Here is a 26,175-nt window from a genome sequence, read left to right as displayed (position 1 = left end):
ATCTACAGCCCAAAATGTCTTTGGTGATTCAAATACAGTATATTGCATTGTGGCCAATGGAATGGGCGAAGTAGACAGTGCTGCAGGGTATTTAGATCACAGCCCCCATGAAATAACACCATACATAGATTCTACAGACCCTAATGACTAATCCCAATCCCACTTTTACCCGGCACATAGAATAGTTCTCTCTCCACAAACCAATGTGTCTTTTATAGGCCTACAGTGTATTGCATTGGGACCAATGGAATAGGTGGAGTGGAGTGCTGCTGGGTATTTAGACCGCAGTCCAAGAAATAACCCCATATAGATTCTACAGACCTCACCGAGTATTCCCAGCCCCACTTTTACATCTGCACATATAATCAGTTTTGCTCTACAACCCAATATTGTGAACATACCAGTCTGAACATAGACTTTTTGATAGTGATCTTAAAATGTTTTTAGAAGCACATTTGTAATTGTTTCCATAAATGATGTATTGCATTTGCTTATAAGCACAATACAAATAGACATGGATTCTAATGTAATATCTTTTGAATGAGTTATCCACATTGCAAGGTTTAGAAATGCAGGCTTTTATTTTTAAGGATTACCATACAGAGTGACGTTATTATTTGTGCTGCTGGCAGAATACTAGTCCCAAATACTACTAACACAAGGGGGAACATAGCTTTATTTAGGCTTACTAACATCGTGAATTGTATTCTTAGTAATCATCTCCCTATCAGAATTAAAAAAAACTTACAGAATCAAATCCTACTTTCTTCTACCATTTGAATTTCAGTAGTCTGTTCGAAAACTGAAATACGACACCTGGCAATTTTCGTTACTTATTCAGCCCGTCTCTCTCCACCCCTCCTCTCTGTGTCCCTACTGAAAAGCCGTGAAATTCCTGAAGGTTTACGCTTTTGTTTCGATTGTTTTGGCGCAAGAATTCGTGGATTTCTTGGAGATGCTCGGCTACTAACCAGCTATAACATTAGGCTACTAAAGTACATTTGCCACTGGTTGTAACTTCAAAGCCGCGTAAACAAGCTTCCCATAATCTTGCAGTTCAACACCCTTCTCCCGTTACAGTGAGCGAGAAGTTGAGATAAAGGAAAGGGGAATGAAAAAAAGTGTGGAAACTCAGGAAGAAGGAAGGAGAATAAAGGGAAACTAGGAAGAGTTTTCGCTCAAGGAAGAGAGAAAGTTATGTGGACACAAGAATCCTCTCCCCCGGTTTGACAGCGCAAGAAGCTGTGATTTCTACTCCCCTGGGAAATTGGTAAGCGATTCCAAATAGCTATTGGGTTACACGATCAACCACTGACTAACTAAACATTATGCATATAGGCTACAACTATTGATACGTGTCACGTGTTTGTTTTACGTCGCTTCTTCTCTAGGCTACCTCTTGGGCCTATTATCACTATATAGGCTACTGTTACTATGGCGTACATCAATCAGTCTTAAACACTTTTCCCTAACAGCGTTTACGTAACTGTCTTTATTTTCTATTTCAATTATATTCTGCAGTCTGTCTTGATCTATACACATTTCAGAGTGCAGTTTGGATAACCACATAGATAGACCCACTGGTAACTGAGGCTGTAAGTTACTTACACTGGTACATTAAAGTTGAAACGCTCTATATTCTGTTTCCAGGCATTCCATGTGTTACCTTACCGCTTAACAAAAACAAACTTTCTGAAACTCTCTCCTCTCTGTTGAACTCTAACTTCAAGTCGTGCCAAAATATAAATCATTTGAATAATGTGGATAGCTTCTTTAAAGTAAAATGTTCTCCCTGCATATAATTGAAGTCGAAGGCCTACCGGTGCTTAATTTTAGCCGGATCCTTCCGGAACAGGATCACCTCCGTTTTGGACTGTTTTATTCCGGAACGTATTTGGCCGGATCCGGTACCTCTTGTGTCATGAAAAATAAGTAACTTTTTGGATGTAAAAAAAATAATAAAAGCGTTCAAAGTTCATTCGAGTTCCCTCTTCGTTAATCATAGCGCAAAGGGTTCTGGAGGAGCTGAGGCACTGTCATGTGTCAGTTGTGCAGAGGTAAGGACGGAGTCAGGCGCAGGACACAGAACTGAGTAAAATAACGTACTTTACTCGGCCAAATAAATCCATGCAGGGATAACAAGCCCTAACACAAAAGACTAACACAAGACCAGGAACAATCACGCACAAAACATAATGAGAACCAGAGGGTTAAATAGGGAAATAATAATAACGTAATGGGAACCAGGTGTGTACAATCAAGACATAACAAATGGAAAAAAGAAACATGGATCTGTGGCAGCGAGAAAGCCGGTGAGGACGACCACCGAACGCCGCCCGAACAAGAAGAGGTACCAACTTCGGCGGAAGTCGTGACAGGCACCCATGATCAGTGGTGTAAAAAGTACTTAGGAAAAAATACTTTTAAGTACTATTTAAACTTCGTACTGCTGAAATCCCGTTAACAGGATCGTTATGACAACAGCCAGTGAAAGTGCAGGGCGCCAAATTCAAACAACAGAAATCTTATAATTAAAATTCCTCAAACATACATGTATTATACACCATTTTAAAGATAAAGGTGTTGTTAGTCCCAAAAAGGCTTTATGACGAAAGCAAACCATATGATTATGTTAGGTCAGCACCTAGTCACAGAAAAACAGCCATTTTTCCAGCCAAAGAGAGGAGTCACAAAAAGCAGAAATAGAGATAAAATTAATCACTAACCTTTGATGATGTTCATCAGATAACACTCATAGGACTTCATGTTACACAATACATGTATGTTTTGCTCAATAAAGTTCATATTTATATCCAAAAATCTCAGTTTACATTGGAGCGTTATGTTCAGTCATGTTTTGCTTCCAAAACATCCTGTGATTTTGCAGAGAGCCACATTAATTTACAGAAATACTCATAATAAACATTGATAAAAGATACAAGTGTTATGCGTGGAATTATAGATATACTTCTTGTTAATGCAATCGCTGTGTCAGATTTCAAAAAAACTTTATGGAAAAAGCCAACACCATGCAATAATCTGAGTATAGCGCTCAGACACAAAAACAAGCCATACAGATACCCACCATGTTGTGGAGTCAACATTAGTCAGAAATAGCATTATAAATATTAATTTACCTTTGATGATCTTCCTCAGAATGCACTCGCAGGAATCCCAGTTCCACATAAATGTTTGTTTTGTAAAGTCCATAATTTATGTCCAAATACCTCCTTTATGTTCGTGCGTTTAGTTCACAAATTCATGACGCACGAGCACTAGGTCCAGACGAAAAGTCAAAAAGTTCCATTACAGTTCGTAGAAACATGTCAAACGATGTATAGAAATAATCTTTAGGATGTTTTTAACATAAATCTTCAATAATGTTCCAACCAGACAATTCCTTTGTCTTTAGAAATGCAATGGAACGCAGGTCACTCTCACGGGAGCACGCGAGACTGAGCTCATGGCATTCTGCCAGACCTCTGGTTGAAACAGCTCTCATTCTCTCCCCCTTCACAGTAGAAGCCTCAAACAAAGTCCTAAAGACTGTTGACATCTCGTGGAAGCCTTAGGAAGTGCAATCGGACCAAATTTACACTGTATCTTGGATAGGCAAAGAGTTGAAAAACTACAAACCTCAGATTTTCCACTTCCTGGTTGGATTTTTTCTCAAATTTTTGCCTACCATATGAGTTCTGTTATACTCACAGACATCATTCAAACCGTTTTAGAGACTTCAGATTGTTTTCTATCCAACTAATAATATGCATATCTTAGCTTCTGGGCCTGAGTAGCAGGCAGTTTACTCTGGGCACCTTATTCATCCAAGCTACTCAATACTGTCCCCCAGCCATAAGAAATTAAGTCGTTTTTGGAGTATCAGTACTTTACTTTACTATGTATATGTTTGACAACTTTTACTTTTACTTCACTGCATTCCTAAAGAAAATAATGTACACATTTTTGCAATTACATTTACTTTTGATACTTAAGTATATTTAAAACCAAATACTTTTAGACTTTCACTCAAGTTGTATTTTACTGGGTGACTTTCACTTTTGCTTGAGTAATTTTCTATTAAGGTATCTTTACTTTTACTCAAGTATGACAATTGTGGGCTTTTTCCACCACTGCCCCTGATAAATTGAAATACATTTGCCAAAGTTATAGAATAACTGCTGTCTGTTCAATGAAAATAATGAAATAATTCAGAATAGCCTACTACACCATGAAAATGCCCGTCATTTAGCCACAGATGTCAATAGCGTCTTTTAAAAAATAGTCTAGCTGTGGATTGTGTGTAGCCCAATAACAATACATAGCCTAGAGTCAGGAACATGCAGCAAATCTGTCAGTGAACAGCATGCAGAAAAAACAGAATATTTCAAATACATTTACATTTGCGGGAATACAAATACATTTGCGGGAAAACACAGGTTGGAAACCAAATGGCTCCTGCTGAAAAGAGAAGTCTCTAATCTGTCTGCTCTAGCCTAACAAACTATTTGATAAACTTCCAAATATTGTTTTACAAAGTAAAACGAGTGAGATATACAGTGTATTCGGAAAGTATTCAGACCCCTTGACTTAAAAAATAAATAAATTACGTTACATACTTATTCTAACATTTATTAAATTTGTTTTTTCCCTTATCAATCTAACACACAATACCACATAATATTGGGGTGGCAGGTAGCCTAGTGGTTAGAGTGTTGGGCCAGTAACCGGAAGGTTGCTAGATTGAATCCCAGAGCTGACAACTCTGTCGTTCTGCCCCTGAACAAGACAGTTTGCCAACTGTTCCTAGGCTGTCATTGTAAATAAGAATGTGTTCTTAACTGACTTGCCTAGGTAAATAAAAAATAAAAATTATGACAAGGCAAAAACAGGTTTTTAGAATATTTTGCAAATTAATTACAAATATAAAATATAAATATCACATTTACATATGTATTCAAACCCTTTACTCAGTACTTTGTTGAAGCACCTTTGGCAGCAATTACAGCCTAGAGGCTTCTTGGGTATGACGCTACAAGCTTGGCACACCTGTATTTGGGGAGTTTCTCCCATTCTTCTCTGCAGATCCTTTCAAGCTCTGTCAGGTTGGTTGGGGAGCGTCAGGTCTCTACCAGTGGCAACCCATCATTCAGGGCAGGTGGGGCTCCACATTTTCTGTGGGGCTTGCCTATTTTGCATGTTATTTTGGCATTAGTACGTGTCACATATCAGTTTGCAAACAATGTAAAAAAAAAATATATACATATATCATTGAGTTAATAAAGCCGCGTACAAACATTTTTTGTTTTCTTGAGTAAGGCAGCTCCAAAATTCAGGTGTTTCAGCCTAGCTCAGTGCTTTCTGTGGTGGTGGGGCAAGCCAGCAGAAAATAGGAGCATTGTGCCATGATTGGCTCAGTGTTCTGTCACTCATGGGGACACTACTTCACAGGCCAAATCTAAGTCCTTAGTAAGGGTAGACATCGAACATTTAAGCCCTTTGGGTCCTGCTATAGAGTTACATTAGAAGAGCCCTTCCAAGAAGGCTCAAGGTCATTGGCCACAGCTAAAATGACGTCAAATCACGTTATATGTACAGTAGCTTTGATTGGACTGATCATGTCAAAATCTTACTTTCAAAATCTTAGCTAGCAGTTATCAACATGAATCAAGTCGACAATCTACTGACAAATCCTTTTTAATCCTTGTCATATGAAGATAAATAATGAAGAGAAATTATAGATAAAATGTATCGGTGCTCATCGGCCATTGGACATATACATTACACAACAAGTTGGAAATTGCAAATTAAACAATAAGTGGTTTGGAAAGAATCAGTGGCTAACTGCAAGCGTTACAAAGCAACCGTCGCTCGCTCATTAATGTCTTAATCGAAATTACGGATTGCCTCTTATCCGCTTGACGTTCCCGTATGCCATAGTTTGTACATTTCAATTGTCAGTAGAAACCACATTTGTTTAAGCACGTCAGCCATATCAGCTATGTTTTATAAATGCAGTAAATGAGGCTGAATTAACTGTTTCGCTGCCAGACAAGGCTCCGCTGATAGCCAGGTGTAGCAGTAGTAAGGTGTTGGGACTGCTGCTGGGACTCTGCTGTTGGGACAGCTTTATGTAGGCCCTAACAGTTTGTGGGAACCGTTTGTCACCGTTATAGTGTAATTAATGTATTGTTTAGTGTTGTGTTGTGTAGTGGCTTTGCTGGCATGCATCCCACATGTTTTTTTTTGTTTTGTCCCACCTAAATGTACATGCTAAAATCGCCACTGGTCTCTACAGAGCTGTTTGATCAGGTTCAAGTCCAGGTTCTAGCTGGGACACTCAAGGACATTCAGAGACTTGTCTTGACATTCAGAGACGTGTCTCGTTGTCTAGCTGTGTTCTTAGGGTCGTTGTCCTGGTGGAAGGTGAACCTTCGCCCCAGTCTGAGGTTCTGAGCACTCTGGGGCAGGTTTTCATCAAGGATCTCTATGTACTTTGTTTCGTTCATCTTTCACCCTCAATCCTGACTAGTCTTCCAGTCCCTGCCACTGAAAAACATCCCCACAGTATGATGATGCCACCACCATGCTTCACCGTAGGGATGGTGCCAGGTTTCCTCCAGATGGTCTCCCATTTCCACAGAGGATCTCTGGCACTCTGTCAGAGTGACCATCGGGTTCTTGGTCACCTCCCTAACCAAGGTCCTACTCCCCCAATTGCTCAGTTTAGCCAGGAAGCCAGCTCTAGAAAGAGTCTTGGTGGTTCCCTCCTTCTTCCATTTAAGAATGATGGAGGCCACTGTGTTCTTGGGGACCTTCAATGCTGCAGAAATGCTTTGGTACCCTTCCCCAGATCTGTGTCTCGACACAATCCCGTCTCGGAGCTCTACAGACAATTTCTTCGACATCATGGCTTGGTTTTTGCTCTGACCTGCACTGTCAACTGTGGGACCTGATATAGACAGGTGTGTGCATTTCCAAATCATGTCAAATCTATGGAATTAACCACAAGTGGACTCCAATCAAGTTGTTGAAACATTTTAATGATGATCAATGGAAACAGGATGTACCTGACCTCAATTTCCAATCTCATAGCTAAGGCTCTGAATACTTATGTAAATAAGGCATTTCAGTTCTTTATTTTTAATACATTTGCTAAAATCTCTAAAAACCTGTATTTGATTGGTCATTATGGGGTGTTGTGTGTAGATTTATGAGGGAAAAAAAATGTTTTATTCAATTTTAGAAAAAGACTGTAACGTAACAAAATGTGGAAAAAGTCAAGGGGTCTGAATACATTCCGAATGCACTGTAGGCTTTTAGCACGAACGCATCGGCCATCACCGGTGAGTGAGCTGCTCATCATTGGGTGAGTGAGTGAAACTGAATAGCATTTTTAGGACTATAATTTCATCCTCATATTGTAGCCTACAATATGTGTCTCCACACACGTAGGCCTATGCTGTTGATCAAATCAAATCAAATTTTATTAGTCAGATGTGCCGAAGTAGACCTTACAGTGAAATGCGTACTTACGAGCCCCTAACCTACAGAGGAGTTTAAAACAATATGGACAAGAATAAGAGATAAAAGTAACAAGTAATTAAAGAGGAGCAGTAAAAATAACAATATATACAGGGGGGTGCCCGGTACAGAGTCAATGTGTGGGGGCACCGGTTAGTTGAGGTAGTATGTGCATGTAGGTAGAGTTAATTAAAGTGACTATGCATAGATGACAACAGAGAGTGGCAGTGGTGTAGAGATGGAAGGGGGGGGGGATGTAAATAATCTGGGTAGCCATTTGACAAGATGTTCAGGAGTCTTATGGCTTGGGGGTAGAAGCTGTTTAGAAGCCTCTTGGACCTAGACTTGGCGCTCCAGCACCGCTTGCCGTGTGGTAGTAGAGAGAAGAGTCTATGACTAGGGTGGCTGAAGCCTTTGAACATTTTCAGGGCCTTCCTCTGACACCGTCTGGTATAGAGGTCCTGGATGGCATGAAGCTTGGCCCCAGTGATGTACTGGGCCGTTCGCACTACCCTCTGTAATGCCTTGCGGTCGGAGGCCGAGCAGTTGCCATACCAGGCAGTGATGCAACCAGTCAGGATGCTCTCGATGGTGCAGATGTAGAACCTTTTGAGGATCTGAGGACCCATGCCAAATCTTTTCAGTCTCCTGAGGGGGTATAGGTTTTGTCGTGCCCGCTTCATGACTGTCATGGTGTGCTTGGACCATGTCAGTTTGTTTGTGATGTGGACACCAAGGAACTTGAAGCTCTCAATCTGCTCCACTGCAGCCCCATCGATGAGAATGGTGGTGTGCTCGGTCCTCCTTTTCCTGTAATCCACAATCATCTCCTTTGTCTGGATCACGTGGAGGGAGAAGTTGTTGTCCTGGCACCACACGGCCAGGTTTCTGACCTCCCTATAGGTTGTCTTGTTGTTGTCGGTGATCATCGGCAAATTTAATGACGGTGTTGGTGTCGTGCCTGGCCGTGCAGTCATGAGTGAACAGGGAGTACAGGAGGGGGCTGAGCACAGTGTTGTTACCTACCCTTACCACCTGGGGGTGGCCCGTCATTGATGAGCTTTGAGGGCACTATGGTGTTGAACGCTGAGCTGTAGTCAATGAATAGCATTCTCACATAGGTATTCCTTTTGTCCAGGTGGGAAAGGGCCGTTTGGAGTGCATTAGAGACTGCATCATCTGTGGATCTGTTGGGGCGGTATGCAAATTGGAGTGGGTCTAGGGTTTCTGGGATAATAGTGTTGATGTGAGCCATGACCAGCCTTTCAAAGCACTTCATGGCTACAGATGTGAGTGCTATGGGTCGGTAGTCATTTAGACAGGTTACCTTAGTGTTCTTGGGCACAGGCACTGTGGTGGTCTGCTTAAAACATGCTGGTATTACAGACTCGGACAGGGAGAGGTTGAAAATGTCAGTGAAGACACTTGCTAGTTGGTCAGCGCATGCTCGCAGTACATGTCCTGGTAATCCGTCTGGCCCTGCGGCCTTGTGAATGTTGACCTGTCTAAAGGTCTTACTCATATCGGCTGTGGAGAGCATGATCACACAGTCTTCCAGTACAGCTTGTGCTCTCATGCATGTTTCAGTGTTATTTGCCTCGAAGCGAGCATAGAAGTAATTTAGCTCGTCCGGTAGGCTCATGTCACTCGGCAGCTCTCAGCTGTGCTTCCCTTTGTAGTCTGTAATGGTTTGCAGACCTGCCACATCCGACGAGCATCAGAGACGGTGTGGTACGACTTGATCTTAGTCCTGTATTGACGCTTTGCCTGTTTGATGGTTCGTCTGAGGGCATAGCGGGATTTCGTATAAGCTTCCGGTCCCGCTCCTTGAAGCGGCAGCTCTAGCCTTTAGCTCAGTGCGGATGCTGCCTGTAATCCATGGTTTCTGGTTGGGTTATGTACGTACGGTCACTGTGGGGACGACGTCATCGATGCACTTATTTATGAAGCCAATGACAGATGCTCCTCAATGCCATTGGAGGAATCCCTGGAACATATTCCAGTCTGTGCTAGCAAAACAGTCCTGTAGCTTAGCATCTGCTTCATCTGACCATTCATCTGATGGATTTAAGGTCATTTTTATTGACCTCAGATTCTCAGTTTGTCAGTGTCAAAGTAGACTGTCATTTCGATCATTTGTATGGTTTTTAAAAAATTCTGCAAATGTCTCCAGTCATGTAAAATTATTTAGAATTGCATGAAATGCGTTTATAAAATACCACATTTTTCCCGGACCCTAGGCTACTACAATGTTCCCCATGTGTGCAACTTCTGTAAGTGCCTCTACTCTACTGCTTTGTGTCACTACGCAAATGTGATGATATGCATGAAATGCTTTATTATAAAGGTGATTTTTTTTTCTTTTTTCAGTACCTCAGAGCTCGCCAGGTCACCCCCGTCTTGCACTCGTTTTTGGTTCCAGCACCTCCTGATTTACAAATGAAGCACTGCATACCACCAAGTAGTGTAATATAGGTGTTATAACAGCTTAGTAACCAGTAGGTTTCTATGGTTCTTTATAACGTGTTTATTATGTATTAATAGACAACTATATCATCTTTATCTTAGACAACCCTCCAACCCAGAGCGCAGTGAAGTCTACCCACGCTGGCACTCTCTCCTACTGACACAAGAGATGGAGGGAGAGAAGGAGAGAGAGAGGGAGCGGGGAGAGGAGAAAGAGAGCGACGAGACGGAGGAAGAGGAGAAACAGAGCGACGAGGCTGAAGAGGAAGATGATGAAGAGGATGATGATGAAGATGCGGAGGGAGCTGCGTTGGTGTGGCAGGAGGGGTCATACGGAGAGGATGACCTGGGCCTACCCATAATGCATTGGGAGGCGCTGAGCCTGCGCATCGCAGAGCTGGAGAAACAGGAAGTGGAGAAGAGAGAGAAGAAAACAAAGGTCAGAGGTCACAGTTGAGTGCTGGGGACAGGTGTTTTTGGACAGGTAGTGGAGAGTAGAGGGGGAAGGGGAGAGGAGTGAGAAGAAAGAACAAAGGTAAAGGGTCATAGTTGAATGCTGTCTGTTACTTATGGATGTGGACAGGTGACACAGTTGTCTATTTATGGGAGAGAAGTGTGCATCTGTCAGGGACAGTGTTGTACAAAAAACATGGTGCCTGAATGCAATGTCAGGCACCTGCTCTATTCAGTGGCTAGTGTTGTGTTGAAAGAGACTACACAGCACTGCAAAACAATATGAACTTTAAAAAAAAAAAATCCATTATCATTTTAACCTTTATTTATCCAGGAAGTCCCATTGAGGTCAGAATACCTCTTTTACAAGGGAGACCTGGCCAATAAGGCAGCTCATTAAAAAACAATTAAACTTACACACAGGAGAGGCTCTCCATAACTTGCTCTGTATAACTTGTGCTACCTACAGTCATGTGAAAAAGCAAGTACACCCCCTGGAAAGTTTGACTTTTTAGGAAGTATTTGGACAGATGTATATGTAATATTCACTTCAACACTATTGACAGATAAAGGTAACCTAATTTAACAAATTAAACTGAAAGATTATACTTTGCCATCATTTATACATCGAAAGTCAACAGAAATGTAATTCCATAGTGTGGGAAAAAATAAGTACACCCCTAGCTTCAGTAGCTGGTGTTGCTCCCTTCGGCTGAAATAACTTAATGTAGCCATTACTTGTAACTGTCTATCAGTCTCTCATATCGACTGGAAGGATTTTTTCCAACTCTTCTTTACAGTACTGCTTCAACTGTGTTATATTCAAGGGATTTCTGGCATGCACGACCCGCTTCAAGTCCCCCCACAACATTTCGACAGGATTGAGAGCTTGGCTTTGACTCGGCGATTCCATAACCCTCCATTTCTTCTTTTTGAGACATTCTGTTGTAGATTAGTTTGTGTGTTTTGGATCGTTGTCCTGTTGCAAGATCCATGTTCGATTCAGCTTCAGCTTTTTGACAGGTGGCCTCACATTCTCCTCAAGGATTCTCTGGTACAATATGGAATACATGGTTGACTAAATGATGGCAACTTGGCCAGGCCCTCAGGCAGCAAAGCAGCCCCAAACCATAATGCCACCGCCTCCATGCTTTACGGTTGGTATGAGGATCTTCTGTTCAAAGGCAGTGTTTTGTTTTTTGCCAAAGATGGCGTCTGGCATTGCGGCCAAACAACTCCACCTTTGACTCATTTGTCCAGAGCACATTGTTCCAGTAGTTTTGGTCTTTACCCAGGTGTTGTCTGGAAAACGTCAGTCTTGTCTTGATATTCTTTTTTGAAAGCAGAGGCTTCTTCCTTCCTGACCTCCCATGTAGGCCAAGATGGTGCAGTCTCTTTCTGACAGTTGACTCATGCACTTCAATATTGATTGTAGCAAGAGAGGCCTGTAGATCCCTTGATGTAACCTTGGGGTTTTTAGAGACTTCTATGAGCATCTTTCGGTCAGCTCTTGGGGTGAATTTGGTGGGACAACCTGTCCTAGGTGGATTGCCAGTGGTCTGGAATTTTCTCCATTTGTAGATGATCCGTCTTACAGTGGAACAATGTACTTCAAATTGCTTGGAAATGTATTTGTAACCCCTCCCAGACTCACAGGCATCAATCATCTTTCTTCTGGGGGCCTCGGATAGGTATTTGGATCTTTGCATGATGTGTTACAACACCCATATGGTTAAGACCAAACCAGACCAAGTTTATAATCTTTATGGAAGTCTGGACTCTCCCAAGGTACTCTCTAATGATTTCCTAATAATTTGCACCTGTTTTGGTGCCTGATCCTAATTTTAGCCATTTTAGGTGAAGGTAAAGGGAGGGGTGTTCACATTTTTTTCTGCATAACGAAACTGCATTTTAGTTTATTTTAATTGCATAACATTTTCAAAGTAAATTTTTTGGTGTGCGATTTGTTAAATTGAGTTCCCTTTATCAATGAATGTGGTTGGAAAATAGCTCAAATATCCATGTGTCCAAATATGTTTAAAAAATGATTCAAAATAGACCACTTTCCAAAGGGTGTACTTACTTTTTCACGACTGTATATCTGATTCATCTCCAGTCTTCCAGTGTCCTTGAACGAGGTAAGAAATTGTCAGCAAGCCGGCCGGAGGAGAGAGAGAGAGGGAAGACGCTGTCCATGAACCGGCCAGGAGACAGGGAGCAAGGGAAGAGTAAGGAGAGCTGGGAGGACAGAGGCGAGGAGGACTGCAATAGCCGCGTGACAGCCCTAACCTCGCGGTACGAAGCACGGTGTCGTCTACGTAACATTGTGTTGTGATAGTGTTGTTAATGATGTACTAATAGTATAGTACCCAGGCTGATAGAATCATGAACAAATCCCAATTCTGACACCAGTGGAATGAAACCAAGGGAGAAGCATAAGGTTCGAGGCAAGAAGCGAACTCACATCGTTGTGGTCAATAATCCAAGAGAGAATCCAAGAAAGCTAGCTCCCTGGAGGAGTGGTATCAAATAAAAATGTATTGGTCACATACACATGGTTAGCACATGTTATAGCTAGTGTAGCGAAGTGCTTGTGCTTCTAGTTCTGACAGTGCAGCAATATCTAACAAGTAATCTAACAATTCCACAACAGCTACCTAATACACACAAATCTAAGTAAGGGAATGGAATAAGAATATATAAATATAAATATATGGATGAGCAATGACAGAGCGGCATAGGCAAGATGCAATAGATGGTATAAAAACAGTATATACATACACTACCGGTCAAAAGTTTTAGAACACCTACTCATTCGAGGGTTTTTCTTTATTTTTACTATTTTCTATGAAATAACACATATGGAATCATGTAGAACCAAGAAAGGATTAAATGAATCAAAATGTATTTTATATTTGAGATGATTCAAATAGTCACCCTTTGCCTTGATGACAGCTTTGCACACTCTTGGCATTCTCTCAACCAGCTTCATGAGGTAGTCACCTGGAATGCATTTCAATTAACAGGTGTGCCTTCTTAAAAGTTATTTTGTGGAATTTCTTTCATTCTTAATGTGTTTGAGCCAATCAGTTGTGTTGTGACAAGGTAAGGGGGTATACAGAAGTCCATATAATGTCAAGAACAGCTCAAATAAGCAAAGAGAAATGACAGTCCATCATTACTTTAAGATATGAAGGTCAGTCAATATAGAACATTTCAAGAACTTTGAAAGTTTCTTCAAGTGCAGTCGCAAAAATCATCAAGCGCTATGATGAAACTGGCACTTATGAGGACTGCCACAGGAATGGAAGACCAAGAGTTACCTCTGCTGCAGAGAATATTGATTAGAGTTACCAGCCTCAGAAATTGTAGCCCAAATAAATGCTTCACAGAGTTCAAGTAACAGACACATCTCAACATCAACTGTTCAGAGGAGACTGTGAATCAGGCCTTCATGGTCAAATTGCTGCAAAGAAAACACTACTAAAGGACAACAATAATGAGAAGAGACTTGCTTGGGCCAAGAAACACAAGCAATGGACATTAGACTGGTGGAAATCTGTCCTTTGTTCTTGAGTCCAAATTTGAGATTTTTGGTTCCAACCGCCGTGTCTTTGTGAGACGCAGTGTGTGCGAACGGATGATCTCCGCATGTGTGTTTCCCACAGTAAAGCATGGAGAAGGCGGTGTTATGGTATGGGGGTGCCTTGCTGGTGACACTGTCTGTGATTTTTTTTAAATTCAAGGGACACTTAACCAGCATGGCTACCACAGCATTCTACAGTGATACGCCATCCCATCTGGTTTGGGCTTAGTGGGACTATCATTTGTTTTTCAACAGGACAATGATCCAATCCATCTCCAAGATATGTAAGGGGTATTTTACCAAGAAGGAGAGTGATGGAGTGCTGCATCAGATGACCTGGCTTCCACAATCCCCCGACCTCAACTCAATTGAGATGGTTTGGGATGAGTCGGAAAAAGTGAAGGAAAAGCAGCCAACAAGTGCTCAGCATATGTGGGAACTCCTTCAAGACGGTTGGAAAAGCATTCCAGGTCAAGCTGGTTGAGAGAATGCCAAGAGTGTGCAAAGCTGTCATCAAGGCAAAGGGTGGCTATTTGAAGAATCTCAAATATAAAGTATATTTGGATTTGTTTAACACTTTTTGGTTACTACATGATTCCATGGCTGATGGCATTGAGATAGAAGCTGTTTTTCAGTCTCTCGGTCCCAGATTTGATGCACCTGTACAGACCTCACCTTCTGGATGGTAGCGGGTTGAAGAAGGCAGTGGCTCGGGTGGTTGTTGTCCTTGATTATCTTTTTGGCCTTCCTGTGATATCGGGTGCTGTAGATGTCCTGGAGGGCAGGTTGTTTGAACCCGGTAATGCATTGTGCAGACCGCACCACCCTCTGGAGAGCCCTGTGGTCGTGGGCGGTGCAGTTGCCGTACCAATCGGTGATACAGCCTGACAGGATGCTCTCAATTGTGCAACTGTAAAAGTTTGTGAGGGTTTTAGGTGACAAGCCAAATTTCTTCAGCCTCTTTTGTGTCTTCTTCACCACACTCTCTGTGTGGGTGGACCATTTCAGTTTGTCCGTGATGTGTACGCCGTGATGTGTATGCCAAGGAACTTAAAAACTTTCCACCTTCTCTTGTAATCATGTTTATCAATGCCAGGGTCATTTCACTATTTACTAACCAAAAAAATTTTTTCCTCATCAGTCTTTCGAATCAGATGAACCTCCAGCTGTGCTTCATCAATGACAGCGGAAGCGAAGAAGAAGATGAAGATACTGGCAAAAAAGTTAGTGTGAAGGTAAGCACACACACTCAAAAGGTAAGGCTGGTCATAGATAGAGTGGTACAGCTAGAGTGATGCAGGATATATCATAGAATTGTGAAAGACACTTGTTTTCTTGTATTCCAGATCTCAACCATAATGCCGTTTTTGTTTTGTTTCTGTCCTTTCAAGAATTCCAAAATTGTTGGTAAGAGCGGTTCCAGTGTGCAGGTGCGCCAGCAGCCCAAGTTCCCTGCCCCCCCTGCAGCCAAGAGCAAATCATCAGGCTTCAAGGCTGCACTGAGCGCGCTCAGAAACAAGCTGAGGACCGAGCAGAAACAGGAGGTGAGAGCGGGAGGGAAGGAGGGACCTGAATCCCAAATCAACTCCTAGCCCCTACCCCCTCTGCACTCCTGTAGTTCTGAATGTATAGGATAGGCACTTGCTTCTCCTTGCCATCTGATACAATACCCATCATATCTACAGGAGTGGCTAGGAAGGAGGTTAATAGTACTGCCCTTGGGGTGCACAGTGTTTTGTTATTAGGTGTTCTCTTACATTCTGTTCTTCACTCTGTCCCCTGTGTCTCAGAGCCCAGCTTGTTGTAATCAGCTGTTGAAGAATAAAAGGCTGGACCGAAGTGACCTGCAAGCCTTCAGTCTCAAAGAGCTCAACGCCCACCAAAACTCTCTCAACAAGGCTATACAAGGTGAGTGGTCACTTAGATACTACGCAGGATATATTGCATATTTACACTGAGTGTACAAAACATTGCTCTTTCCATGACATAGACTGACCAGGTGAAAGCTATGATCCCTTATTGATGTCACCGGTTAAATCAACCTCAATCAGTGTAGATGAAGGGGAGAAGACAGGTTAAAGACGGATTTTTAAGCCTTGAGACAAGTGAGACATAGATTGTGTATATGGGCCATTCAGAGGGTGAATGGGCAAGACAAAAGACTTAAGTGCCTTTGAACGGGGTATGGTTTGAGTGTCAAGAACTGCAACGCTGCTGGGTTTTTCACACTAAACAGTTTCCAGAGTGTATGAAGAATGGTCCACCACCCAAAGGACATCCAGCCAACTTCACACAACTGTGGGAAGCATTGGAGTCAACATGGGCCAGCATGGAACACTTTTGACACCTTGTAGAGTTCATGCACCGACAAATTGAGACTGTTCTGAGGGCAAAATCAGGTGCAACTCAATATTAGGAAGGTGTTCCTGTTTTGTATACTCAGTGTATATTTTAGATATAGGCTAATTTATATTTCACCTTTTTCAGCCAACAAGTGCTCAGCATATGTGGGAACCAACCTTATTATTTTACCTGTATTTCACCTTTGTCAAATGATCTGTACAACTGCATTTGATCTTACATTTTTGATCTGACATTTTGTTTGTGTTTGTGTTTGTGTGCCCGTGCGCATGTGGGTGTGTCTCTGTGCCTCGTCCATTAGACCTTAGCACAGAGCTGGTGGTTCATCTTCAGACTCGGGACCAGCTGAGGACAGAACAGGATGCTATGCTGCTGGAGGTACAGGACATGACATCACTCTGACGTCACCTTAGAATCACATATAGAACCCTGACCAAGATGGCTGCCATTATCAGCACAATCTAGAGCTATGCAGGTCTATGACAAGCCACTCTTGTGTATTATATACTCTATGGACGACACTTTCAGAAGGCCCATCACCATAGAATAATTTGAATCTTTCTAAGTTCTACGATCATCGTCTAATAAAATGGAATCCCGGTGTCAGAGATCAGGTCACAATCCGTCAATGACGGACACCGGTGCTTGAAATTAATGGACGAATCAAATCAATGTGAAGAGACTGCATCACTCCTAAATACTTTTTTGGATTGAATTGCACAGCATTTTGTTTTTATTCCCCAGTGAGCAAAACTGGTTGAAATGACGTCATCGAACCCAGTTTCACATTTATTATGACATCATATCAACCGGTTTTGCTCTGTGTTTTTTTGTGTTTTTATAAAGGGAAACGTGTATGTCTGGACTGTTAATGTTGTTGTGTTGTAGTGTTTTAGGGGGAAAATAACGGTAATATTATAAGGGATTAATAAGCTGCTATTGCTACCCATGGATCAGTCTAGTTCAAATGTCCATTGTCATCCACATGTTGAAATGCAATGATCGTTTGGTAGCACATTATTTGAACTATACGTCATACGGTATCATAACAAATGTCCGAAGATTTCTTGTCATTGAGCGTTACGACGTAGAGTTTGAATAAAGTGTTACCGATTGTTTTTTATTCTTGTTGCCGGGACACTTTTCATTGTTTGTTTTGATTTTTATGTTGCCGGGACACAGCTATGTCTTCTATTCTCGTCGATGTTTTAATGTATGCATGATGATCGTTGAATGAGTCAGTCAGAGAAAGGGGCATTACTAACCAAACAGACACACACACAGTAATGTGAGCACAGCTCAACTCAATGACTTGGGTCTACTGAAATAGCAGGAAAAGTAAAGGGTATGGAATACTATATTAACCTGCATACTGTTGTAATATGACAACAATGTAACCTACCAGCCGACCGACAAGATGCCTGACCAAGCCTCACTCGTTTGGTACTGTTGTCATAAAACACCAACACAAGGAGCATTGGGATTTTGTCCGGGTTACATGAGTTTGACGTCACTGTTGACGTTGTTTTATTCTACAATAATTTTGCATGAAATAAACAGGTTGTCAAGGATACATATTGTGTGTAGGTGTGCTAGTGCTGCTTTGTATGTATGTATGTATGTATGTACCTGTATCTAGAGATGGATTAAGTGTACATGTACAGTAGCTATTTACATAATGTATTTAGCACAGATGTAAATTGTATACATTGCCGTCTGTGTGTGTGTGCGTTCGTGCGTGCGTGTGTGTGACTTCAGCCCTGGTTAGAGTTTGCCTTAGCCAAATGTCTAGATCAGCAGAATGGGAGGAAGAGAGGGGGACAGGGGGAGGGAGGGAAAGATAGAGGGACAAGAGGAGAGAGAGGGTGGGAGGGAGGGAGGGACTGTGTCACACCGACAAAGACACGAGGCAGACAGGGATGAGTTAGAGGAGCCAAAAACAGGTAGACAGGAGGCAGACCTGAAGGTGACTCATTATGTCAAGAGAGAGATAGACTTTCCAACACAGAGTTTCTTGATTGGTCATTTTGCTCTTATATATTCACCATTTTACCCGTGGTCTTCACTGGTATCTTCAGTCTTTTAGTTTTTTTGGACTCTGTTTTTCTAACTTGGAGAACAGGGATAAAGGAAGAGCACTTTGAACCACAGCTCATTTCAACAGGTATGTCCTTTTATTTTGCTTACAAAGCTCACAGATTGCAGGGATTTAGGTATTTATGCTGTTTACATTTATAGATTTATTACAGTTACATTTATTGCCACTCTCTCTATGTGCCATAATTTCTTATGACAACCAGGAGACCAGTCCTGACACACACAGTACAACCAGGAGACCAGTCCTGACACACACAGTACAACCAGGAGACCAGTCCTGACACACACAGTACAACCAGGAGACCAGACCTGACACACACAGTACAACCAGGAGACCAGACCTGACACACACAGTACAACCAGGAGACCAGTCCTGACACACACAGTACAACCAGGAGACCAGACCTGACACACAAAGTACAACCAGGAGACCAGACCTGAGACCAGTCCTGACACACACACAGTACAACCAGGAGACCAGACCTGACACACACAGTACAACCAGGAGACCAGACCTGACACACACAGTACAACCAGGAGACCAGTCCTGACACACACAGTACAACCAGGAGACCAGTCCTGACACACAAAGTACAACCAGGAGACCAGACCTGACACACAGAGTACAACCAGGAGACCAGACCTGACACACACAGTACACCAGGAGACCAGTACAACAGTACAACCAGGAGACCAGTCCTGACACACACAGTACAACCAGGAGACCAGACCTGACACACAAAGTACAACCAGGAGACCAGACCTGACACACAGTACAACCAGGAGACCAGACCTGACACACACAGTACAACCAGGAGACCAGACCTGACACACACAGTACAACCAGGAGACCAGTCCTGACACACACAGTACAACCAGGAGACCAGTCCTGACACACACAGTACAACCAGGAGACCAGTCCTGACACACACAGTACAACCAGGAGACCAGACCTGACACACACAGTACAACCACAGTACAACCAGGAGACCAGACCTGACACACACAGTACACCAGGAGACCACCAGGAGACCAGTCCTGACACACACAGTACAACCAGGAGACCAGTCCTGACACACACAGTACAACCAGGAGACCAGTCCTGACACACACAGTACAACCAGGAGACCAGACAGTACAACCAGGAGACCAGACTTGACACACACACAGTACAACCAGGAGACCAGACTTGACACACACACAGTACAACCAGGAGACCAGTCCTGACACACACAGTACAACCAGGAGACCAGTCCTGACACACACAGTACAACCAGGAGACCAGACCTGACACACACACAGTACAACCAGGAGACCAGTCCTGACACACACAGTACAACCAAGAGACCAGACCTGACACACACAGTACAACCAGGAGACCAGTCCTGACACACACAGTACAACCAAGAGACCAGACCTGACACACACACAGTACAACCAGGAGACCATACCTGACACACACACAGTACAACCAGGAGACCAGTCCTGACACACACACAGTACAACCAGGAGACCAGACCTGACACACACACAGTACAACCAGGAGACCAGTCCTGACACACACACAGTACAACCAGGAGACCAGACCTGACACACACACACAGTACAACCAGGAGATCAGACCTGACACACACAGTAAAAATATTCCCCATTTATTTGTATTTATTATGGATCCCCATTAGTTCTTGCCAAGGCAGCTGCTACTCTTCCTGGGGTTCAGCAAAATTAAGACAGTTACATACAATTAAAACCATTACATTACATTTCACAACAGATTTCACAACACATTAAGTGTGTGCCTTCTCTACTACCACATATCTACAACACAAAATCCATATGTACGAGTGTGTATGTTATTATGCGTGTGTGTACGCATGTGTCTGTCCCTTCACAGTCCCCGCTGTTCCATAAGGCATAGTTTTATCTGTTTTTTAAAAATCTGATTTTACTGCTTGTATAAGTTACTTTATGTGGAATAGAATTCCATGTAGTCGTGGCTCTATGTAGTACTGTGCGCCTCCCATAGTCTGTTCTGGACTTGTGCACTGTGAAGAGACCTCTGTTGGCATGTCTTGTGTGGTATGCATGGGTGTCTGAGCTGTGTGCCAGTAGTTTAGACCGACAGCTCGGTGCATTCAACATGTCAATACTTCTCACAAATACAAGTACTGATGAAGTCAACCTCACCTCTACTTTGAGCCAGGAGAGATTGACATGCATATTAATGTTAGCTCTCCATGTACATTTAAGGGCCAGCTGTGCTGCCCTGTTCTGGGCCAATTGTAATTTTCCTAAATCCCTCTTTGTGGCACCTGACCGCACGACCGGACAGTAGTCCAGGTGCGACAAAACAAACTAGGGCCTGTAGGACCTGCCTTGTTGATAGCGTTGTTAAGAAGGCAGAGCGGTGCTTCATTATGGACAAACCTCTCCACATTTGAGCTACTGTTCCATCAATATGGTTTGACCATGACTGTTTTACAATCCAAGGTTACTCCAAGCAGTTTACTCTTCTCAACTTGCTCAATTTCCACATGATTTATTACAATATTTAGTTGAGGTTTAGGGTTTAGTGAATGATTCGTCCCAAAAACAATGCTTTTACTTTTTGAAATAATTATTGTAATGTCCCAACTCTCTAAATGCATGGCTCTTATCTATTATATTCAACACTCAGATAAATAGAGTAGTCATGAAGAAGGGATTGAGCTAATTATTTTGAATTCTTTTTATTTTGCACCTATGGTGCACATAGGACCTATATTTACCTAAATCATCTACATTGAATGTGTGAAGTGATGTTGATTGCACACACTCACAGACATACACACATCATGTGTAGCCCACTCGCACCTGCTTGTGTGTGTGTGTGTATTGGGCGGGCGGGCAGGCGCGGGTGGGGGTGGGGGGGGTCGTAACTGGGCACGTGCAAAGCACTGGACAAGGGGATAGCAATGTGGTGATGGTACAGTATAATGGGATAGTAGGGCTTGAATGAGTTTGAGTTCAGTCGATGGTGGCCAAATGTGAAGCGACCCACATATGTTCGCGAATGACGTACAAGACGAAAGAGGAGAAATACAATGACACACAAGTTAATGAATCAAGAGTATGAAAATGAGGGCAAAGAGGAGGTGGGAATGGATGGGTGGATGCATATGGAGTCACTGTATGGTGGAGGGGAATGAAACGAAAGATGAACGGGGGGGGAATGGGGGGATGGACTGATAGGACAAGGGGAAGTGTAGTTACTGATTGTCGAGTTAATGGAGTGAGAAGAGACTGAATCAGCAGCATATAGTCGTACAGGAGGGCAAAACACACACAGGAGGGCAAACAACACTGGAGATTGTGTAAGGGGCTGGGGGGAGTCACCGGTCAGCAAGGGGGAAGGAGGGAGGGAGAGTACCTTGGGAAGACACCTCATGGTGTATGTTGAATGAAAGAAAGAAATTAAAAAGATGACGATGACCGTTTAATCAAATCAAATCAAATGTATTTATATAGCCCTTTGTACATCAGCTGATATCTCAAAGTGCTGTACAGAAACCCAGCCTAAAACCCCAAACAGCAAGCAATGCAGGTGTAGAAGCACGGTGGCTAGGAAAAACTCCCTAGAAAGGCCAAAACCTAGGAAGAAACCTAGAGAGGAACCAGGCTATGTGGGGTGGCCACTCTTCTTCTGGCTGTGCCGGGTGGAGATTATAACAGAACATGGCCAAGATGTTCAAATGTTCATAAATGACCAGCATGGTCGTATAATAATAAGGCAGAACAGTTGAAACTGGAGCAGCAGCACGGTCAGATGGACTGGGGACAGCAAGGAGTCATCATGTCAGGTAGTCCTGGGGCATGGTCCTAGGGCTCAGGTCCTCCGAGAGAGAGAAAAAAAGAGAGAATTAGAGAGAGCATATGTGGGGTGGCCAGTCCTCTTCTGGCTGTGCCGGGTTTAGAGCCCTCAAACTCAATGCTGGACCTCAAAGCCATTTCCACTGCATTTTTTTCATTGTTCCTCTTTATTCAGGGACTGATTTAGACCTGGAACAGCAGGTATGTGCAATTAACTATCCAGTAGAACAGAAAACCAGCAGGCTCTGAACCTTGTAGGGTAAGAGTTGAATTCCCCGGGTTTAGAGTATGCTAAAAGTTATATAACTCCAGACTTCCAGGTAACTGACAAAATAAAGAAAATACCAACATAAATGGTCTTAATAGGGCGTTGGGCCACCACGAGCCAGAACAGCTTCAATGCACCTTGGCATAGATTCTACAAGTGACTGGAACTCTATTGCAGGGATGGGACAACATTCTTACACAAGAAATTCCATAATTTTGTGTTTTGTTGACGGTGGTGGAAAATGCTGTCCCAGGTGCCGGCCGCTCCAGAATCTCCCATAAGTGTTCAATTGGGTTGAGATCTGGTGACTGAGAGGCCGTGGCATATGGTTTACCTCGTTTTCATGCTCATCAAACATTTTAGTGACCACTCCTGCCCTGTGGATGGGAGCATTGTCATCCAATGGGGCCATAGCTTTGGTAGGCAAAATAATGGTCTGCTAAGCATTTTTTCCATGACGGGATGTTAATTGCTTAATTAATTCAGAAACCACACCTGTGTGGTAGCACCTGCTTTCAATATATACTGAACAAAAATATAAATGTAACATGCAACAATTTCAAATATTTTTCTGAGTTACAGTTCATATAAGGAAATCAGTCAATTGCAATAAATGAATTAGGCCCCAATCTATGACTGGGCAGGGGCGCAATGGGAAGCCAGTCCCTGCCAAGTTTTTCCCCACAAAAGGGCTTTATTACAGACAGAAATACTCCTCAGCACCCACCCCCCCTCCCATCAGACGATCCCGCAGTTGAAGAAGTTGGATGTGGAGGTTGTGGGCTGGTGTGGTTACATGTGGTCTGCGGTTGTGAGGCCGGTTGGATATACTGCCAAATTCTCTAAAATGACATTGGAGGTGGCTTATGGTAGAGAAATGAATATTGAATTCTCTGGCAACAGCTTTGGTGGACATTCCTGCACTCACCATGACATTTGCACATACCCTCAAAATTTGACAAATTTGTGGCATTGTGTTGTGTGACAAAACTGCATATTTTAGAGTGGCCTTTTATTGTCCCCATGCTGTTTAATCAGCGGATGTAGATGAAGTGGATGTATTATATTGACAAAGGCTAAAATGCCCACTAATAGGGATGTAAACAAATTTGGGCATGTTGCGCTTGTATTTGTGTTCAATGTACTTTGTATCCCTCATTTACTCAAGTGTTTCTGTTATTTTGGCAGTTACCTGTATATCCATATCAAATCACTGTACAGGGAAGTATACTATGAAAATTCATTAATATGAGTGATTGTAACAACCCTCTCTCTTTCTTTCCAGGTAAACAGAATTTGAATTGTGAAGACAACATAAGTGAACCTGGGAATTGGATATTCAGAAATCAAACAGAGGCAACCAGAAGGAACAGTAGAATGGGAAGATGAGACATAATCTCAACTGACACGGAAACACCCAAACGTCACCATGACAACAACAACGATGGACGCCCCTGCGCTCAATGATGACATTATTGTTGAAGGAGTACACCACCTCCTTAACTCCTTCTCTGTCAATCCCTCGCTCCCTCCCTCCTGCAGCATCGACGAGTCCTACAAGTACATTTTCCTCCCTCTGTGCTACTCCTTCACCTTCCTCTTCTCAATCTCCCTCAACTTTATCATTCTCTGGCGTTCCTTCAGACGCACCAAGCGTTGGAACGCCTCCCTCATCTACATGGTCAACCTAGCCTCCACAGACTTCATGTACGGGCTGTCACTCCCCTTCCTGGTGGCTAGCTATGTGATGCGTGACCAATGGATCTTTGGGGACTACATGTGCCGATTGGTCCGCTTTCTGTTCTATTTCAACCTGTATTGTTCTATATTCTTCCTGACGTGTATATCTGTCCATCGCTACCTGGGGATATGTTACCCTATGAGGACCATCACCCTGGAGACTAAGAGAGCGGTCAAGGGGACGTGTGTGTTGGTGTGGGGGGTTGTCTTCGCTCTTACGTGCCCCATATTCCGGTTTGCCCAAACGAGCCACGTGATGAGAGGTGTAGGGGGCGAGGCTATGGCGATTACCAGTAATAACACTGGCACCGTTAGTAGTAACGGTACTGGCGAGGTGGAAACATATCAGAACTGTTGGGACGATGCCATCGATAAGGAGTTCCAAGACTATGTTCCATATGGAATCATCCTACATCTTCTAGGGTTCTTTCTCCCGTTCTCTATCATCGCCTGGTGCTACTCACATGTGGTTCTGACAATATTCCGGACCCTGCGCTCCCAGCCCCAGTCACAGCGAGGCAGAGGAGAGGGGGGAGGAGGAGGTGGGGGACGTGGAGGAGGAATGAGAGGGAATGGAGCTGGAGTTGTAGGAGGAGGAAGACTTCAGGGAGGAGGAGAGGGGATGTCGATAGTTCTCGGCGCCCACTCTCCATATGCCCACCGACGGCGTAAATCCATCAAGACAATCATCACCATCACACTCCTCTTTGCCCTCTGCTTCTTCCCATTTCATGTCACCAGGACTATCTTCCTCGTCCTGAAAGTGAAGAAAGGTGTCCCGTGCCACACCATGACGATGGTATCCATGTGTTATAAGATCACCCGGCCGCTGGCGTCTTTCAATGCCTGGCTCAACGCACTCCTCTACTTCCTCACCAAGGAGAAAGGGGGTGGCGCCCCCTGTTGCCCACCTCCAGACACTACTGCAGCCAACCAGCATCATGGGCTCCTCTGGCCGTTGAGGAAGCTGGGAAGAGCGGGAGACGAGGAGGAGGGGGGCGACAGGGGCGAGAAGGGGGGCATGGTCAATAACAAGGGTAACAACAAAGAGACTAATAAAACGGCTGTACATTTATTCAGAGGGATGACCAAATCCAAGGTCCGATATACTGTGGAATAAGTTCAATTCGATAGACTTTATTCATCCCGAGGGGATCAATGCTGGCAGGCATAGGATGAGTTGTTGTTGGTGGCGGAAGTCTTCTGCATTACATGGATTTCATTCAGAAGCAGGCCTTTGTGAACAGTATAAATGTTGGGTGCAGAATTCAGGATATGAAAAGGAACGGTTTGGAGACACAAAGGACATTAGATAGGATCATTAGAGATGATCTTACTATCATTGGCAGTATTCAAATGTTGATGAGTAGATCTGGATGAGGATTATGATACTGTACCATAACAAAACAATGATGGACTCTGTTATATAGTTTTTTTGTATAAAAAAAATGTTCTCCATGAATTTGTTGAGTTGAAGGAAGTTATACCTCAGGAAAACAAAACTCAGAGACAGATTTGGTATCTGTTATTGTATCTTTTGATGACGGCCCTTGATGAGAACTGTATTGGTCTATTTCCTGTTCATCTTGTGTCTGACATTTTGGAAATGTGTAAAATATGACTGGATTAAAAATGTTTAATGTAACGCTACTGTCCAATGAGATTGTGTTGTTGAATTGTGTGTGTGTGCGCCCACAAGGACAGTAAATCAAGGAAGATTCTCCCACGTGGCCACATTTCCCACGTCCCCATAAGGACAAAGGCTATTTTAAGTTTAGGGGTTAGGTTTAGGGTTAGAGGTGCAATTAGGTTTAAGGTTAGAATTAGGGTTAGA

The 26,175-nt window shown here is 43.1% G+C and overlaps 2 protein-coding genes across 5 annotated transcripts; both read left to right on the top strand.

Annotated features, from left to right (window-relative positions):
• Nucleotides 1-658: 658 nt before the first annotated feature.
• Nucleotides 659-24,048, top strand: si:dkey-6n21.12 (schwannomin-interacting protein 1). 4 transcript variants are annotated; one of them, XM_024373338.2, is made up of 8 exons: nucleotides 660-1,270; nucleotides 10,090-10,426; nucleotides 12,557-12,735; nucleotides 15,168-15,261; nucleotides 15,418-15,570; nucleotides 15,817-15,934; nucleotides 16,689-16,765; nucleotides 23,887-24,048. In XM_024373338.2, the coding sequence occupies exons 2-8, from the start codon at nucleotides 10,157-10,159 to the stop codon at nucleotides 23,899-23,901; spliced, it is 906 nt and encodes a 301-aa protein (XP_024229106.1). In that variant the 5' UTR covers nucleotides 660-1,270; nucleotides 10,090-10,156; the 3' UTR covers nucleotides 23,902-24,048. The 4 variants fall into 4 exon arrangements, with proteins under 4 accessions (XP_042154151.1, XP_024229106.1, XP_042154150.1 ...); XM_042298216.1 differs by lacking the exon at nucleotides 23,887-24,048 and adding an exon at nucleotides 9,892-9,982 and having other exon boundaries at nucleotides 16,689-17,960; XM_042298217.1 differs by lacking the exon at nucleotides 23,887-24,048 and having other exon boundaries at nucleotides 659-1,270; nucleotides 15,168-15,249; nucleotides 16,689-17,960.
• On the top strand, nucleotides 24,031-25,986 carry si:dkey-6n21.13 (P2Y purinoceptor 3). Its single transcript, XM_024373336.2, has one exon. It carries the CDS (start codon nucleotides 24,031-24,033, stop codon nucleotides 25,459-25,461), a length of 1,431 nt encoding a protein of 476 aa, XP_024229104.1. The 3' UTR covers nucleotides 25,462-25,986.
• The last annotated feature ends 189 nt before the right edge of the window (nucleotides 25,987-26,175 follow it).

Source organism: Oncorhynchus tshawytscha, linkage group LG15 (genome assembly GCF_018296145.1).
Source record: "Oncorhynchus tshawytscha isolate Ot180627B linkage group LG15, Otsh_v2.0, whole genome shotgun sequence".
Lineage (NCBI taxonomy): Eukaryota > Metazoa > Chordata > Actinopteri > Salmoniformes > Salmonidae > Oncorhynchus > Oncorhynchus tshawytscha.
The sequence above is the reverse complement of the archived record's forward strand: the minus strand, read 5'-3'. Positions and strand labels throughout refer to the sequence as shown.

Coding starts and splice junctions, on each gene's coding strand:
- si:dkey-6n21.12 (XM_042298216.1), top strand. CDS start 10,157: ATGGAGGGAGAGAAGGAGAGAGAGAGGGAGCGGGGAGAGGAGAAAGAG. Junction 12,736..15,167: donor GTGACAGCCCTAACCTCGCG/GTACGAAGCACG, acceptor TTTCCTCATCAG/TCTTTCGAATCAGATGAACC. Junction 15,262..15,417: donor GCAAAAAAGTTAGTGTGAAG/GTAAGCACACAC, acceptor TGTCCTTTCAAG/AATTCCAAAATTGTTGGTAA.
- si:dkey-6n21.13 (XM_024373336.2), top strand. CDS start 24,031: ATGACAACAACAACGATGGACGCCCCTGCGCTCAATGATGACATTATT.